General features: G+C 38.5%; 1 protein-coding gene across 12 annotated transcripts in view; it reads right to left on the reverse strand.

Annotated features, from left to right (window-relative positions):
• Positions 1-16,385, reverse strand: part of ADAMTSL3 (ADAMTS like 3) — a 187,977-nt gene that overhangs the window by 11,217 nt on the left and 160,375 nt on the right. For all 12 annotated transcript variants that reach the window (XR_008203655.1, XM_052671550.1, XM_052671546.1 and 9 more), the window contains 4 exons: positions 15,181-16,261; positions 12,947-13,074; positions 12,514-12,642; positions 1,496-1,678 (listed from right to left, as the gene is read on the reverse strand). Coding sequence is in view for 11 of the 12 variants with exons in the window: in XM_052671550.1 (XP_052527510.1) it covers positions 1,496-1,678; positions 12,514-12,642; positions 12,947-13,074; positions 15,181-16,261 (1,521 nt within the window). In the remaining variant the exon portion in view is untranslated. The remainder of the gene's footprint in view (positions 1-1,495; positions 1,679-12,513; positions 12,643-12,946; positions 13,075-15,180; positions 16,262-16,385) is intronic.

Consider the following 16,385-nt stretch of genomic DNA (forward strand, 5'->3'; position numbering starts at 1 on the left):
TTCAGCAGTGGCAACAGTGGGTCACTCCACTGGTGCCCATTTTTACAAGCATGGCATGCAGGTTCTGGTTCATCACTGGTAAAAACACGTGGCTAATGGCAGAGACTTGTGCTGAAGAAAAGTGCTCTACAGCTGAGAATGTGTTTTACCAAATACTGCTACTGTGTGCTTCGTATCTGTTGTAACTTCCATGGAAATAAATAGGAGGCATTACATTTGGAGTGACCTACATAAACGCTGAAACAGAAGTCTCCACAGAACTACACTGAGATCAGCCCCATACTGGCACTGACCAGCAAACAGCTACTTCCCTTGTCAGTTCTTAGCCACTTCTACTAGAAAAGGCTGTACAAATTTTGCTCTACTGCTCAGCTTCCCCAAGTCAAGCAGTAATTGCTGTGGGAAGGTCAAAAAATCTGACTTGATGTTGCTTTAGACAACGGTCAGTGTGATCCACAAATCTTGATAGCAGAAAGTCCTCCCATTTCACCACAGCTTTGTGCAGTCAAAAAAAAAAAAACAAAAAAAAAACCCAGAATTTTGGCATTCTTCTGTCTACTCAAGATTTATTTAAACTAATGCCATCTGATCACCATTAGAAATGAAGTTCAGAATTGTGTGAGTGAGCTTCCCAGACACATCATTATAATAATATTCCTCTTTGGAACATGTGAAATTTCGACCTAATCCAGGAAAACTGAAACCAAGAAAACAGCTTCAGTCTATGCTCATCTCCACATAGAGACTCTTACTATGTCTCTGATACATCTTCCCTGGCCAACAGATCCAAACATACTTAACATGTGCCTTACATGTGTGGTTAAGAAAGAAAACTTTGTACCGGGATTGGCCATGTATGACTGTGTTGTACTTTGTACAGCAAAATGGTGAGAAAGTTAATCTCCAGAGCTGAATAATCCATTTATTGGAGTTATTTGCAAGGCATGATTGTGTTACAGAGTATTGGATTGTTTATCTACTAACAACACAGTCATTTAAATGGAATTTCTCTTTAAATTTTCTACTTTGAGTTAGCAGTTCATGCTCGGATTTTTTTGTTCTCAGTATTCCTTTGTTTTATTGGCCTTTATGATTAAAAAGGAAACACCACCACCACTTTGCTTTCATTTCACTACGTTTCCCTGCAGTTTCCTCCAGCCCACTTTGTTTCTCTATATGAAAGCACTAGGCACAGTGCAATACGACATCGGATTTAGTTGTCTAATGCATCTCTGGGCTTAAGGGCTGACACTTATTGCCCGGAAGCAAGAACACAGAACAGTTTTTGAAGAAATCACACATTAAACTGTACCCAGATCCAGTATTACAGGAAATGCAAAACAGCGAACAGCTCAGATCCCAAGGAGTAAGATCCAGTCAAACATGCCAAGTTCATAAGAAAGTGTTAAATAATCACCCACACCACCCCAAACTAGTTTATCACTAAAAAATTATATTAAATGTGATCAGTGAGGAATTCTCATTTAGCACCTACCTCGTAAGTGGAGAACGGATGCAGCCTCAGCTTTTCCAAGAGCATTAGTTGCTCTGCAAGAATATGTTCCTGCATTTTCATAGGAAACATTCCTCAGAAATAAAGAGCCATTCGAAAGAAAGAAAGAATTAATTGGTAGGATGCCTTTCTTCGTAAACCATGTCACATTCGGATGGGGGACACCTTTAAAATGTAGATAATTAAAACATTTAGGATGAAATAAAATACATGATCTATAGTGCTGTTACCATAACAGATAAGAATCACTACTTCCTTCATCATTTCACAGATAATGTAATGACACAGCAGCAAAACTGGCAGTTTTTCCACTCACAGACAAAAACTTTTTTGTTTGAGGCCTATTAATAGTTCAGCATCCCAGTGAGAATAAAGGGTAAGCACAGTAAGGCAAGCTCCCAGAACAGCTTTAAAAGCTGCTACCAGTCCTACAAAAGCAACATGATCATGTATCTCTCCACTAAAGGATGTGAGACTGCTAACCTCAGTCAGAACCAATTAACATAACTATCTGCATCCCAGAAAGCAGGAAGGAAGGAATTAGTATGATGAAACAAAGCAGAAATAGAAATTGAGATAAAATGTTTCTCTTGAAGGAAAAGCTTTATATTTATCAATTAAAATAGAGAATGTGACACCCCAAAAAAGCCTCTAAAAACTTCTCCATCTAGCAGATGTCATAAATGCAGCTTGCAACAACGCAGTGTGAAGGAAATGGAACAGAAAAAGCTATTAAGAACTAAATTAGGGGCTCTGTTGTTAAGCAATCTCATTTACTACACTACAGAAAGCCAAAGATCTATCATCCTTCTCACTGCTAAGCTTGACTACTGAATTATTCCGTATTCAAAGAAAACTTATTCTAAATTTTAATCGATGAATGGACTTTGGATATTGATTTTTAATTAGGTGGATTTTCCAGTTGCATAATATTACTTCAGTGGAAGGACTTCTCCTGTTTTCTTTTCCACAAACATTTCCCATTAAATGATATTTTGAGAGCTGGCAAATCAGGCCCTTCACTGTTTGCACTTCAGTAGAGCCGCCCCAGCAGGAGTGCTCTCTCAAAGCTCCAAAACCTGGGAAACTCTGTGGGTAGGACCAACACGTGGCACGATGACCAGCCTCAGCAGTGTGCAAATGCACAAGGCATGAGATGGTCAGAGCATTTAAACCATCCTTTACCTGAGCTCTGTTTTCTTCTTTAATTATACTGATTGGTGCTCTCTGAAGGCTACCAGAATGGTCCTGCTATAGAAGCTGACCTGAATGTGGGACATTTGGAAGTCTCAGCCATACTGAATGCTAATTCAGTCTCCTTTCTTCACAGATCATTGTGCAGTATTACTTTACAGATGATGTCTTCATGATGTGGAATCGCCTTTAGGAGCAACTTCAACATTTCGATCACTGGCTTAGCACTTCCAATGCACACCTCAAGATTTTCCTTTACCGTAATAAGAACCAGACAAATTTTTTGGATCCTGCTATGTCAGCGAAGGAAAAAGCTCCCCATACCATTTTGTCTAGAAAGACAGCAGACAGAAACACTCTCCCGCATAATCATAGTTTTAAATTCTAGGCAAATTAGCAACTGTTCAGTGCTTTCAAACTCATAAGAATGTGATTTACTGAATACAATTGTGTAAAACAAGATACAGATCTGCAGAGCTCACAGGGATCCAAAAAAACCAGGCTGTTTTTCAAGTTTCCAGAAGAAGCTTTATGCCACATCAAAAAATCCTTTTGGAATTAGGAAGAATTCTTGTTCTAAGGGTCTTTTTTCCATTATATTCCATATTTCTGGCTAAAACGTATCATTCTCAGACACATTTTCCTTTACAGTGTATTTTCCAAGGCCATTCAGGCATACATTCTTTCAGTACGGATGGGCTGAGGAGGTGCCATAAGGATGCTGAGCTGAGGCCCACAGATTTGCAGCCAACCTACCCTCACTGGCACCAAAATCCTGCAGGCTCATCAGAGCCAAAAATAACCAGAAGCAGCACGCTGGGAGAGGCCTGAAGTCAAAAGATTTAAAGTTGAACTCCACAACACACAAAAACATGAAAATGCCTGCAAAGGGTCAGATTTAGGCTTTTAACCTCGGCCTCTATCAAAATTCAGCCCCAAACATCATCCCATGATAATCTTCTCTTTGCTTGCATTCAGAAATGTACCCCATCCGCGGGATTTTACTTAAGTAAAATACTTCTTTCTTCCAAACTTGGTTTGTATTTATGCCGGAAAAATTGTCATGTCTCTACTCCTTTACCTCTCTCTCTCATTCAAAGAGATGTTGAGTCTTAAAACCTGAACTGGAGTTCAGATTGCAGAAGAAATCTGCAGAACAGCTTTGCCTCTCATTTTAAATTCAAAAATTGGGTAGCTGTCACACACCCTTAAGTCAGTTTAAGCTACTAGCAAGTGATTCCTCTTCTTTTCTCTTAGAAACTGTATATATTTCTCTTCAGGGGAAGCAAGCGAGTGGTACCACACACACACACAAGTAAATCAGATCATTTCTCAAGTGAATAATATGAATGCACAAGCATAAATTTCAAGTCTAAGAAACAGAAGGGAGGAAAGAGATCTTCACAGCCGTCCAACAGTCAGTCCAACTGAAATGCACAGTTAATCCACCCAAGTAATCTTAGATGTGCTGTCACAGGAAAAGCGGCAGAAAAGTGCACTTAGAATGATAGTCGAATGCATCATGGAAAACCAATACTGTTAAGCATGACGTGCCGTTAACATACGTTGCCATTATAAAGCAGAGCTAATGTTACCTAGATACCTTCAGAGTGCATTCACAAATCTGAGTTTGTGCTGAAAACAGCGGTGAGGATAATCAGAACATCTTCGGACTGTATTTTATCCCAAATCGCCAACAGGTAAAATTAAATCTCAGTTAACAATTTTATGGGAATTGTGCACAGTCTTCCTTCTGAGCTGGCCTACTCACAGTCAATTCTGAGGATCCTTCAAGTTTTTCCATTCCATTTTTCCATTCCTCCCCTTTCAGAGAGGAGTTCAGGGACCTGTAACAGGCAGGTTGTACTTATCCTGCTGGAGTACAGAGAGCAGGGAGGGCACGGCTCTGCACACTGTACAGGCAGGACTCAGCTGCCTGTCAGAAAGCAGGGGCCTCCACCTCTGCCTTTCAGGGGAACCCAGAACTGGAGAGCACAAGTGTTAAGTCAAGTTTTCAGAGTCATGCATCCAGAGAGATGGGGTGCAGAATCTGGCCAGAAAAAAAAAGACCTTAGTGCATACTATCTTTTCTGGAGTTCCTATCAGGAGAAACTTTTCCTATTGGAGAATTCAAAAAAAAACCCAACACTTTCTGGCAATACATTCACCCTTCTCTGCTTAAAAGTGCTTTGCATAATCCTTCCCACAACACAGCAAGCAGTGCAATCCCAGCATGCAGTCACCATATATACACTTGCATTGAAAAAGCTCCCATCATGCAGACTTTTGATGCCTTTCCTTTTGATATTTGACCACATATTTACTATTCCTGAGGTAAGATGCTGCTTCCCTGCCAGTACTTGGCACTGCACATTGAGAGAAGCCTCATTCACCAGCTCTTGTGGGAAAGCAGACAAAATATACAAAGCCCACATTTCTCCTGTGACAACACTTCACTGTGACATACGCTAATTTTCCTTCTCAGAAACTGTATGATACAGTGCAAGCATACCATAAAAAAATGTTCTTTAAAAAAAACAAAACAAAACAAAAACAGTCAAAATAGTTAAGGCTTTTCTATTCTAGATGGCTCAGAAGACACAAAATCATTTTGGGAAGCATTTCTTAGACCTTCTCTTCTGGACAAAAAGTAAATCTTTCAGTTTGCAACCCTGGAAGGAAGTCACTCCCTATATACACACAAAAAATACCACTTTCAAGCTGAAGAATTCCTAATTTGATTGCCAGCCAGTACAAAAACAAGAAGTAAGAGATGGCTGGTAGTCACCTTTGTTTCCTTTATACCCCAGCGTCACTCGGATGCAGCTGAGGATGAGCCTAAAGGTATCGACTCACCCAAATTACCAAGGATTCAGAATCCCTCAGTACAATTTAGATCCCAGTGAGAGCTGGAGGTGAAATGCTTTGCTGACTTCAGCCAGCAGCAAAATTGACCAATCATGATATGGTTCCAAGTCAGGAAAGAACTTAAGCACAGGATTAAATTCACCCCTAATAGGGAATGCAATTAAACACATGCTTGAAATAAGGCATGGCTACAATTGTCTTCTATGAAAAAAAGATGCATTCCTGAATGGAGACCTTCTCAGACATAGAAAAACCTTAAAAATCAGAATCTTAATCTTGCAAAGGATCCAAATGCTCTGATGTTAAAAAATTTCTACTATAGACCTAAGCAGCTATAAAACTTTAAAATTAGTCTAATCTATTTTTCTGACATCAAGAACAGGTTATTTTCCACTAGCATTGGAGCAGCTCTAAAATACTCAATGTTCCATAAAAAAAAAAAAAAAAAAAAAAGTCATTTTCCACCATCAGTGGCCCTGGGACAGCAAATGTTATGGAAAAAAACTCCAGCTCCGGATGGGACTGTGAAACACATGTTTAAAAAAGGAAAAAAAAAAAAAAAAAAGGAAAAAAAAAAAAGGAATCTGCACTATAGGGTGCCCTTAAAATATTCAGTGTTCAAAAACAAATTTCCTCCAACCTTGAAAGCCCTATGAAATATTACACACCATAAAAATCTTGGCCTACTAACTAGTCGCTCTAAAACACTGGATTTGTCTTCAGATATTTTTCCCCCAGCTATGTAGAATCTCATAAAGTATTCTGTATTTCCCATTCAGGAGCAAGGCAGAACTGAGGAACTGTGCTGGCACAAATCATTCTTTGCTGCAACTCCTCTAAAAGCGTAGAGGATAACTGCACCTCTCTAAATTTAGAGCATAACTTCATGTGTCATCTTTCAGAGGAAATGATTCTGGGTCAGTGCGATGCACACTGAAAGCCATCTGATTCTGCACCCCTAACACCTACACCGAACTCATCGTAACTTACCATTCTATTACTTTGATTGATAAATCTTATTTTCTTTAGCACAAATTGCAAAGTGCAATTTTCATCTCAGTTATGTTTGAGCAGTCCATTTCTCATGGACCCTAACAAACCTACTGAAATTACCTGCATGGATCTTGCCAACTTCATCGGGAATAATGGATGGACTGAGAGCCAGAGTGAGACATTTTGGCCCTTGCTGTGATCTTCCCTCCTGCCTTCTGATACAGCCCTGCTCCTTTACAATCTGTCAAAGCTATTACCTCTACCTCTTCTATGCAACAATCCCTCTTCCTGGGTGGCAGCAGCATCTGGCACGGTTTTGATACACTTACCTACAGCTGGTGACCTCTTTGGAGGGATTCCTGGAGCAAGACCCCTCCTCATCCCACCCTTGCTGCAGCTCTGTCAAGTGCTGTTTAGTTCTCTAGCTGTCAGCTCAAAGAGAACTTAATCTTTTCTCCAGCTGTAGTTTAATACTAAGAATTTTCAAAACCAGACATTTAAAATAAGGCAACTAAATAAGGTCTGAGTCAAGTGTAAACTCAGAAATCACTGCTACGCAAAATTTTCAGTGGTGCACTTCAGAGCAGTTCTACAGGTCAGCACTACCATCAGAGGCATTTTCACCCAAGCCATTACTAATCACACTTTCACATGGCTATAATGCCAAGAACCCTGTTAGTTACGCTCATAAAACAGACATGGTCAGGGATTTGGACAATATAATTTTATCAAAATTACAGAATTACGTAGGAACGATCACTTTTAATCAGACCTGAACTCCATCTAAGCCAGCACTGTGTCCAATGATGGGCAGCCGAGCAAAGAGAAATGATGACATTTAGTGAATGACACTTGCTCAATGTATTTTCCTGTCTTCATCAACCAGAAGCAGCAATTAAACCACCATACATGTTTGCTTTAATATTTCCCTCCTCTCCTTATTTCCGGTACCCCTGGGATGAAGTTAGCAAACAGGACTCATCACAGCTTTTAAAAATTGCCAATTTACATTTTCTGATTTGCCTGTTTCTCTGCCATTAGTTTTGATTTACTACTATGGTCATTGCTCAGGAGCATGCCAATGCTCACAGGGAACTCATCATCAGAACTGCACACACCTCTCTCTCAGTGGCAGTCATTCAGATACAATTCCTCCTGATTGCACGTACCCATATTTAAGATTATTTCCTCTATACATACATTTATTCTGAAAATAATTCTGAACATTCTCTGACCTCATTTAGCAATTAAACACTATCAGTGTGATCTTCATGACAAGCTTTAGATCTGATAAGCCTTTATAAATCCTGATCCTTCACAACTTTTGCTGTTTCCATTCTCTTTTCAGAACTTTTATTATAATGTTGAAGAACACAATTCCTGGAGCAGAGTCTTGGGCGCATTGTTTGTGATCTCTCCTCACTATAAGATGTGACCACGTGCTCCTTTCCTGTACTGATGATCACAAACAAGGTACTAACTAGTGAGATAACCTCACCTTTTATACTACTATGCCTTTTTTACAAAACTTTGGCTGGGGAAATTCTTGATAGTTTTTTACTACCAAAGAAAGAAGTGCCAGGGGAATACCCACATGCTTGCTCAGCCTTCCAGGAACTCTAATAGAGTTTAGAAATCTTACCTTTTTCTAATAAAATCTGCCTAAATTCTTAGTGAATTGAAAACCTGAAGTAAAAGCCTACCTGAAAAACGTGAGGGACAGAGAAAAACACACATCAAAACAAGCAGTGGTGCAAACCATGTCAATCCATGTATTTTTCCCCACATATTACATTGTTTCTATCCATACTAGCAAATGGTGGAGAGCATCAGGGATGTTCACATTACTTTGAAATACTTGGTGATTCCCTCCCGGTCCTTGGATATACTGTCTATGAGTATTTGAGAGTAAAGTCTGCAGGCACATCTTTCAATTCAGTTTCACCCAAAAGGATTTAGTTTTCAGGCTCCCAGACTGTTCTGAGACACAAAACAAAGCATAACTAATTGGGAAGGAGTGAAAGATTTACTGCAAAGCTTATGCCAGATCCGAACTGAAACTCAAACGTGGGTGTATTCATATTAAAAAGAAGCACAAGATCACCAATTTCCCATCATTATACAAATTATAAACACAGTCATGCTTTCCTCATTAAAGCATGACTTACCCCTTTAAATCTTTGCTAACTGCTTTTAGAAATACACACACAAAGAAAAGAAATATACAGTGTGCTACGTAACAAACTGCCATTCATTGCTGAGATGTTTTCTGAGGAGTTAAACATAGAAGACAAAAAACTGCATCAAAGCACAGTGGGTAAATGAAGGAACAGATGGAAAATTGAATTCTTGGTTTATATGGATCTGTTTCAACTTCCAACAGTGACAGCAAGTAGTTTGTCCATGTTTACGAAACATCCGTGAGTAAGGATGACTTTGATTCAACAGGCTTTGTGTATTCCTCACTCCTTTTGAAAACAAATGTTATTCTTTGAGAGTCAAAAGTATATTCACAGGTATGTAGCATTTGGATCAACATGGAGTTTCTACACCTAAAAGCCTCTACCCCAAGTTATTTCAGAGAGCAAAATAACGTGTAGAGTCTAAACAACCACGTCAGTATACGTCCTTTCTGTTCTTTCACCAGAAGGTGGCACACAATGCACATTTTATGTATGTATTTTATATATGTACATATATGTGTCCGTATTACTTTTTTTTCCTTTACTATTTTACTTCAACTTAAAACTTTCAGGGTTTTGCAGTAAGTGGATTCTGATGGTTTCAGTTTATTTTAGTAATAATTACAAGAAGATATTTTCTGAAAATACAATAAATGTTATCCAAGAGCAATTTGGAGCAATCAGTATTGATATTTATAACATGTGTGTTGATTGAAAAGGTCTTGGCTGTAAGAATGGAATATGAATCTGTCCAGAATGTTATGAGTATCTTCTAGCATATGTACGTGTGGGAGCTATAAAAGTGAGTTTATTATAATTAGTGGAAAAAAGTTTTATTATACATATTAAAGACAGAAGAAGCTGATACTACCAGCTTCAGCTATTTAGGTACATTTTCTTGCTTGTACCTTCTATTTTTGTTTTTAGGATACATTGATCTTTGGCATTTCTAAATATTTATCTGAACACAGTTTTAGTGTGCAAGAAAGTGCCAAAAGGAACCAAATCAGTAACATGAAAAGGAAGAAAACTGCTAGTCTGCTATCTCAGCTGGCTAACACTGCATGCAATATTAAACTTCACATCCTTTCCATTAAAAGCATCAAACAAGACTGTCCTGTGTTGCCTGGCCTAATGAACCCCGAGCCTCTGAAGAGGAACATACTTGGTTCTCCTCTGGCCTTGAATAATTGACAGGTATGTTGTATAGCTGTTAGCCGGCCAGTACAGGAAGCAGGAAAGTGAATCTTTTCCTGCTACTTCAGCTCCTCTCTATCTTTCACAGCCCTTTGTCACACAGTTGGGTAGCCATACTTTCAGCCAGAATTCCACTCTCAGCATGATGTTCTCCCCTAATTGAACGATTAACTTATCTGTTTTGCATGTGAACACCATTTTTATACATTTCATAAAGAAAAAAATAGATCTTTCACAACTAGAGGCAAAATGTAGAACTCAGCACGTGGATTTATTCACAGAGGAAATCATGGTTTGAACAACCGTAAAGGATTGTAGGCTATTTAACCTACAGAAAACAAACAAAAAAAAAAAACAACTCCAAAAGCCTTAGAAGACATTGCAGCCAAGAAATGCAGAGGTAATTTAAGAATTCTGCCAGTGGCACGGCACTAATATTCTTCATGCACACAGGATACCTCATTCATACAACAGTTTTCCTTTTGCTCAGCTATGTTGTGGGCTAGAAAGAGACCAACAGTTCCAATGTATCTGCCTGATGTCACTGAGAAATCTGCATGGGTGAATCTGTGCTGATGGATACAAGCAAGTGCAGAGCAGAACATGAAGTCATATGTGAAGACACACACAGCTACTTAGAAATATTTTGCTTACGATGCACAAATAAGTTGTTACCACCAAGAAAACATACCCTTCTTTCTGAGTGCTCAGGAGAATGGGCAGTGAGGAAAAGGCACCCCAGAGCTGGGGTTAAGGTGTACCTGAAACTCAACTTGTAATCACTCTTCTGTTACAGTCTGGTTTTAGAGACCCTCAGCTGTCCGTCACATTCAACCCCTGTCATTTTTATGTTAGATATTCATTATGAAGGCATACTGTGGGTTGTCACTTCAAGGAGAAGATTACTACTGTAAGACTACATCTGATGAGGAAAGAACTCTTGCAGACACACATTTTGTGTCTGTAGGAACAGATTTTTCAGACTACATAGACATATTAGAAGATGATTAGATATTAGATACACAGACACGTGTCTCTTCTGATTCAAATGCTCACTTGTCTGATAATTCACATGATATTTAATTGGCACTTACATCAAAGTTCCCGTTTTACTACACTGCAAATGGACATATTTTTGGGTCCCACCCTATTAGACAAACATTAGCTGAGAGTGTTATTAAGTTCAATCTACTAAAGTCAGTAGTATATTACTTTTCATAAGGGAGATCAGAAATAACTCTTCTTACGTCATTTCATAAGTTTTTCTGCCACTAAGCTAAGTGAAATTTTAAGACAGACCAGTTCTATTTTATTCACAAGCAGTAATACTTACTTCCTTGGCAATGACAGGAAATAAAGCAATTAGATAAATCATTTTTGAGTCAACACTAGTGTCTTACCATAACTAAAATTTGGCTCAGTAACATACACAGTATAAAGCATTTGGAAATCTATAGTCCCACATGAAAATATTAATTTATATTTAAATTGCTAACTGCTTACCCATCCTAACAATATTAATATTAACTGTGTGACACTAAGTCTCTGCTGAATTTGAGATATAGGTCAGTTATACACAGAGTTGCCAAACTATAGTTGGAAAATATGACTTCATCAAAAATTAGCCTCGGTACAACAGTGAAAGCAGAGTCACATGTCCCAACATACATTAGCCTGGCGCCACTACAGTATGCAGAATTATTTGTATAATATTTCTATCAGTATTCTGGTACAGTATCAACACTTCCTGATACACAGCCCTCCAGCAACAAGTGTGAAAGGAACGCTGACTTCTCTGAAGTCTATTTGCATTCAACTGTAATGTTCACTGTTATCAGCGCTTTCATGTACGTTCAACAAGGAACAAAAGGCAGATCTTCACTTATTAAATATTTGACAGAATATTGCCACTGTAAGTTAAATCTTACAAATTAAACTTAAAACGTAGCACGGATGGGACTTAGAATATCTACCTTTCCTACACAGAGGACTAGAAAACAAAATAAAACAGCGAACTGCTTAATGCACATAGCTCCTGAGTAACAGTAATGCCACTCGACAGATGTTGTGCTAGACAATATACTTTCATGGCTCGGCACTTTTTGTTTTCTTACTGCAGCTGCAGACTGATGGCTCTGAGAGGTAAGTTTACCTCACTGTCAGGTTTAAAGTTCTATTAAACTATGGCTGGAGATTTCATTCTCAGTTTTAACAATGGTCTAGACACATGTGCAGCTCAAGTAGGGATAATGGAAAGTCTCTGATGAGAGAGTCAGCTGGCTGTGCCTGCTAATGCAGCAATATAGTTGTTCACTTTGGTGGGCTTTAAGCTCTGTAGTGGAGCCTCAGACATCTTGATGGAAAGAAAAGCACTTTCAAATGAAAGCCTGTTTGAATGCATAACACAAGTAAAATAAAGTGGCACGGTAAAGACACAGGACTGGTTGGGCGACATGCGTAATAAGAAATGACCTCTGAACAATGATTTGCTGCCTTGGCTGGAAGCTTCTTTCAAAATTTTTTTATTGTAACATTACAAAGAACTTCAGAGGAGTTCTTGCTTACCTTTCACAGGACATTCAACTGTAATATTTGCTCCAATTTTTGCTACGATTGTACCTCCAACAACTGCAGAGAGATTGCTGGCTTCCAAATTTGTAACGTTCAACATGGAGAACAAGATGACAGGAACCTCTTTGAAATGAAAGAATCAGTTTAAAATCAGTTTTTAAAAAGTTTAAAAATTATTTGACTTAAGTATAGATGCTGTGTTTAAATTCATCACGTTTGAGACAGAATTCTGTTTGCAAAGAACCACCCAGAACTGTGTTGAGGTCTGCTCTGGTTTTAGAGCAACAAGACCGTCTCACTGTTACCTATTAAATCAGGCAGGATTTCATGGACTGATAGCAAAAGAAAATATTTCTAATTGAATCTGGAATAGATGTTTATACATAAAATGAATGCATACCCAATTCCAAGGATGTTACAATCCTACCTGCATGCAATAGTAAGGATGTTTCCATATCAAAACCAAAGTCATTAACAACCAGACATCCATATGTACCAAGTTCCTTCTCAGTAGGACTGCGAATCTGCACTTTTCCAATGGTGTCCAGGATCACTCTGCAGAGTATTCAAGAAAAGACAAATGTTACTGCTTGGGGACAAACACAGCTGGGTCTTCTTGCAAGAGTTACAAATACAGCACCAAAATTCCTCCCTAGGAATCTGTTGTTCTAGATCAGTGCACACAGAAACAGTTCTGCCTGCTCTTTGGTGACAAAAGGAGAGTGTTACAGGATTCATGCATGGAAGGATTTCAGATATCCTTCCCCTGCAAAGGCACACTCTAATGGCAGCCCTTTGGAGGGCAGCAAGTTTTATTGCTGCTAACTAAAAACTCTCAGGAACATCAGCACAATTAGTATTAGGCTTGGCAAGAAATCCATTTCTCTAGAGCAAACTTTGTTTTCAGCAGAATCATGGAGTTTGCAAATGTATGGTCTAATCCAACTTCCAATTTACTGCAGTTTATCTGTTAATTTTAACATTAAATCTGAATCTGAATCATCGTTAAATCTGAAATCTTTCACCAGATTTCTTGGATATTCTACCTGCCATCTCAGGGATAAGATATGAGAGATGGCTTCACAGTCTGAGACTGAAAACAGCAGCCTTGATGTTTCATAACTGTCCACCTTGTTACCTTTCTCAGCAATATGTTATATGAGTTGTGCCATGTACTCATCCAAAAGGCCTGCAGATTTGGCATTCTCCCACAGTGTGCACTTAGAAAAGGAAGAGATGGACAAAAACATCTTAAAGAGATACTTGCACCTCAACCAAACAAGTCTAGAGTCCTCTCACGCACATCTGGAATATGGCCCTCTTTCACAAACCTAACAGATATACAACCTGCTTCTTGCTTCGCAGCCTTTTTCTGCTGCAATACTATTACTATTTTAAGTACATATATTTATATACATAGGCACATGTATGTATAAACACACATGCATGCACTCACATGTAAGGAACATTTCTCTGAAAAAAACAAGAAAGAAAACTGCTCGCCAATATATCCTCAAGTGAAAAAATACCAGCTAAAATAAAGGCAATTTATGAAAGTAGAATTAGGAATCAAATAGATGCTCACAAATAAATAAAACACCATAATATCCAAAAAAAAAAAAAAAAAAAGAAAAAGTATCACAACAAATTAATGGGAAATTATGCATGGTTCACAAACTAAACATAACTGCTGAGAGCTACATGGTTCCAAAAACATTTACTGTTCTAACAATGGCTTTGTTTGGTGTCCTTGCTTTAACTGATAGACCTGCAGAAGTATATTTTTCTTGGCCATATAGTTAATCAGTGAACTACGTTGAGAAGTATCCAAAAACATCTTTATCGTTTCAGAATCATTTTTTTCATTACTCAAGAGCTAGCTACAGCTCCAAGAGGCTCTCACATGAAGTTTGTGTCAGTACTACCAGGTGAGCACCTAACTTGTCAGCAATGGAGTAAAAGCATTTGCTGAGTCTTAATATATGAGTATTACATACATACAGCAGTAGTTCTTCAGTTACAGATCTCAAACAGGATGACATTACAGTTTTGGGGGTTTTTTTTGTATTATTTTGTATTTCATGGCCATCAACAAAAATATGTGCAAGTTTTAAAGCATTAAAACAGATGAGATTTTTTTTTTTTTTTTTCACAAGCAATTGTACAGCTAAAGGTATTTCTAAAAAATTTACTGTGTGTTGAAGGATGGTGAAGATAACACTGATATTTCCCCTCCTTAAGAGGCATCAGAAAGACTGATTTTCATCTATACAATGGCAGAACTTAAGCCTACTGTGTTTGGTATGTGAACAAGTCCACTCAATTGTCTCAATTTAACTGACTATGAATCTGTTCATTTTCTGATGCAGCTTAAAAGATGCACACTTAGTACATGCAAATCCCTTCACATAGTAAAAGAAAAAAAGTCATTCACTGCGCATAACATTGTGGAAATGGACATGCACTGGTGAAACAAAATGTGACAGATGTCTGAGTGAAAAAAGATCAAACTGCTTAAATAGAAGGCCAGAAGGCATAATGCTAATGCTTATCTCATTTTTACAACAGATTATGTTTTAATATTAAACAGCAGGATGTATCTTAACAGTTCATGGTAACAGCAATTCATTCAGTGATTGGAAAAAAAAAATATTCACTTACCTCTCAGAGGATTTTAATGTCTCACCATCTTTTGTCCAAGTATATTTCACTTCACTAATACCAGCTGTTTCACACAGTAGATTGACAGATTGAGTATTCTTGGTCAGAAAAACTGTATTTCCAATTCGTACAGTTAGTGTTTTGTTAAAGGAAACTCCAGGAATTTCCTTTTGCCTCATAATAACTGGAACCTTCTGGTCAGACATCAACTTATCCACAGTTTTTGTGCTGAAACGATCAGATTCGTTTGGTGATTTGCCTGTGAATTTTGAGGCCAATTTCTCATCCTGGGCTCCCTTCCATTTTTCAGTGGTTGATTGTGGAGGCCTAGATAACTCAGCGATTAACTGATAAATGACCTGGGACGCCAAGTCATCACTGACGTCTCCAGTTTCAATGAGCTGACTCATGTTCCTTATTAGCTCTTCAAACTGCACAGTGTCCATGCTGTAGGCACCCTGGAGAACTGCTGCCTCCAGACGTTTATTCTTGAATTCACGAGAGCTAAATACTCCTGCTGAATTACTCCCAAAGGCTTCGAGATTTCTCAGAAATGGTTGATCGTTTATTTGCCTCTCACCCAAATAGAGCTCATTTTTCTTACTCCACATTTGCCACATTTTGTTCATTTTATGCCATTTGGCCCCAAAGCCGTTGGCCTCATTGTGATCTGCATTTGTGATCTCACTGGCATGTTTTCTAAGACTTGGTGGTTCTATCAACCTGTTGTCATTACCAATCAGTTTGAGTACAAATGTTTCATGCGCTGAGCCTGCAATACACCGGTACACACCAATATCAGTGGCTTCAAGACTATGTATTTTCAGTGACCCTGACTTAGTGATGCCAAGTCTTTTAGAGTTTTGTAAGTGTTGCTCATCTTTCTCCCACCGTATAAGTGACTTCTGGAATCTTCGTACGGGGCACTTAATTACAACAGAAGTTTTTGGAAGTAAGTAGGCACGGCTTCCTATGGTGAAATTAATGCGCTTCTCTTGTCTCGTCTGAATGTACACACGGTGAATGCTGATAATCCGAGGTCCATGAGCAGAGGATTTTTCTGGAAGCTTTGGTTTAATTTCTGAAATAAAATGAAGCCTTGAAAAGTAACTAATCATCAGCACTCATGCATACAAAATCTGCTTCTCACAGAATGGCTGACAGAGTTCTTCCTGACTTTGTTTAAATCAGATTGCAACATGCTG

Source organism: Tympanuchus pallidicinctus, unplaced genomic scaffold (assembly GCF_026119805.1).
Source record: "Tympanuchus pallidicinctus isolate F22 unplaced genomic scaffold, pur_lepc_1.0 scaffold12, whole genome shotgun sequence".
Classification (NCBI taxonomy): domain Eukaryota; kingdom Metazoa; phylum Chordata; class Aves; order Galliformes; family Phasianidae; genus Tympanuchus; species Tympanuchus pallidicinctus.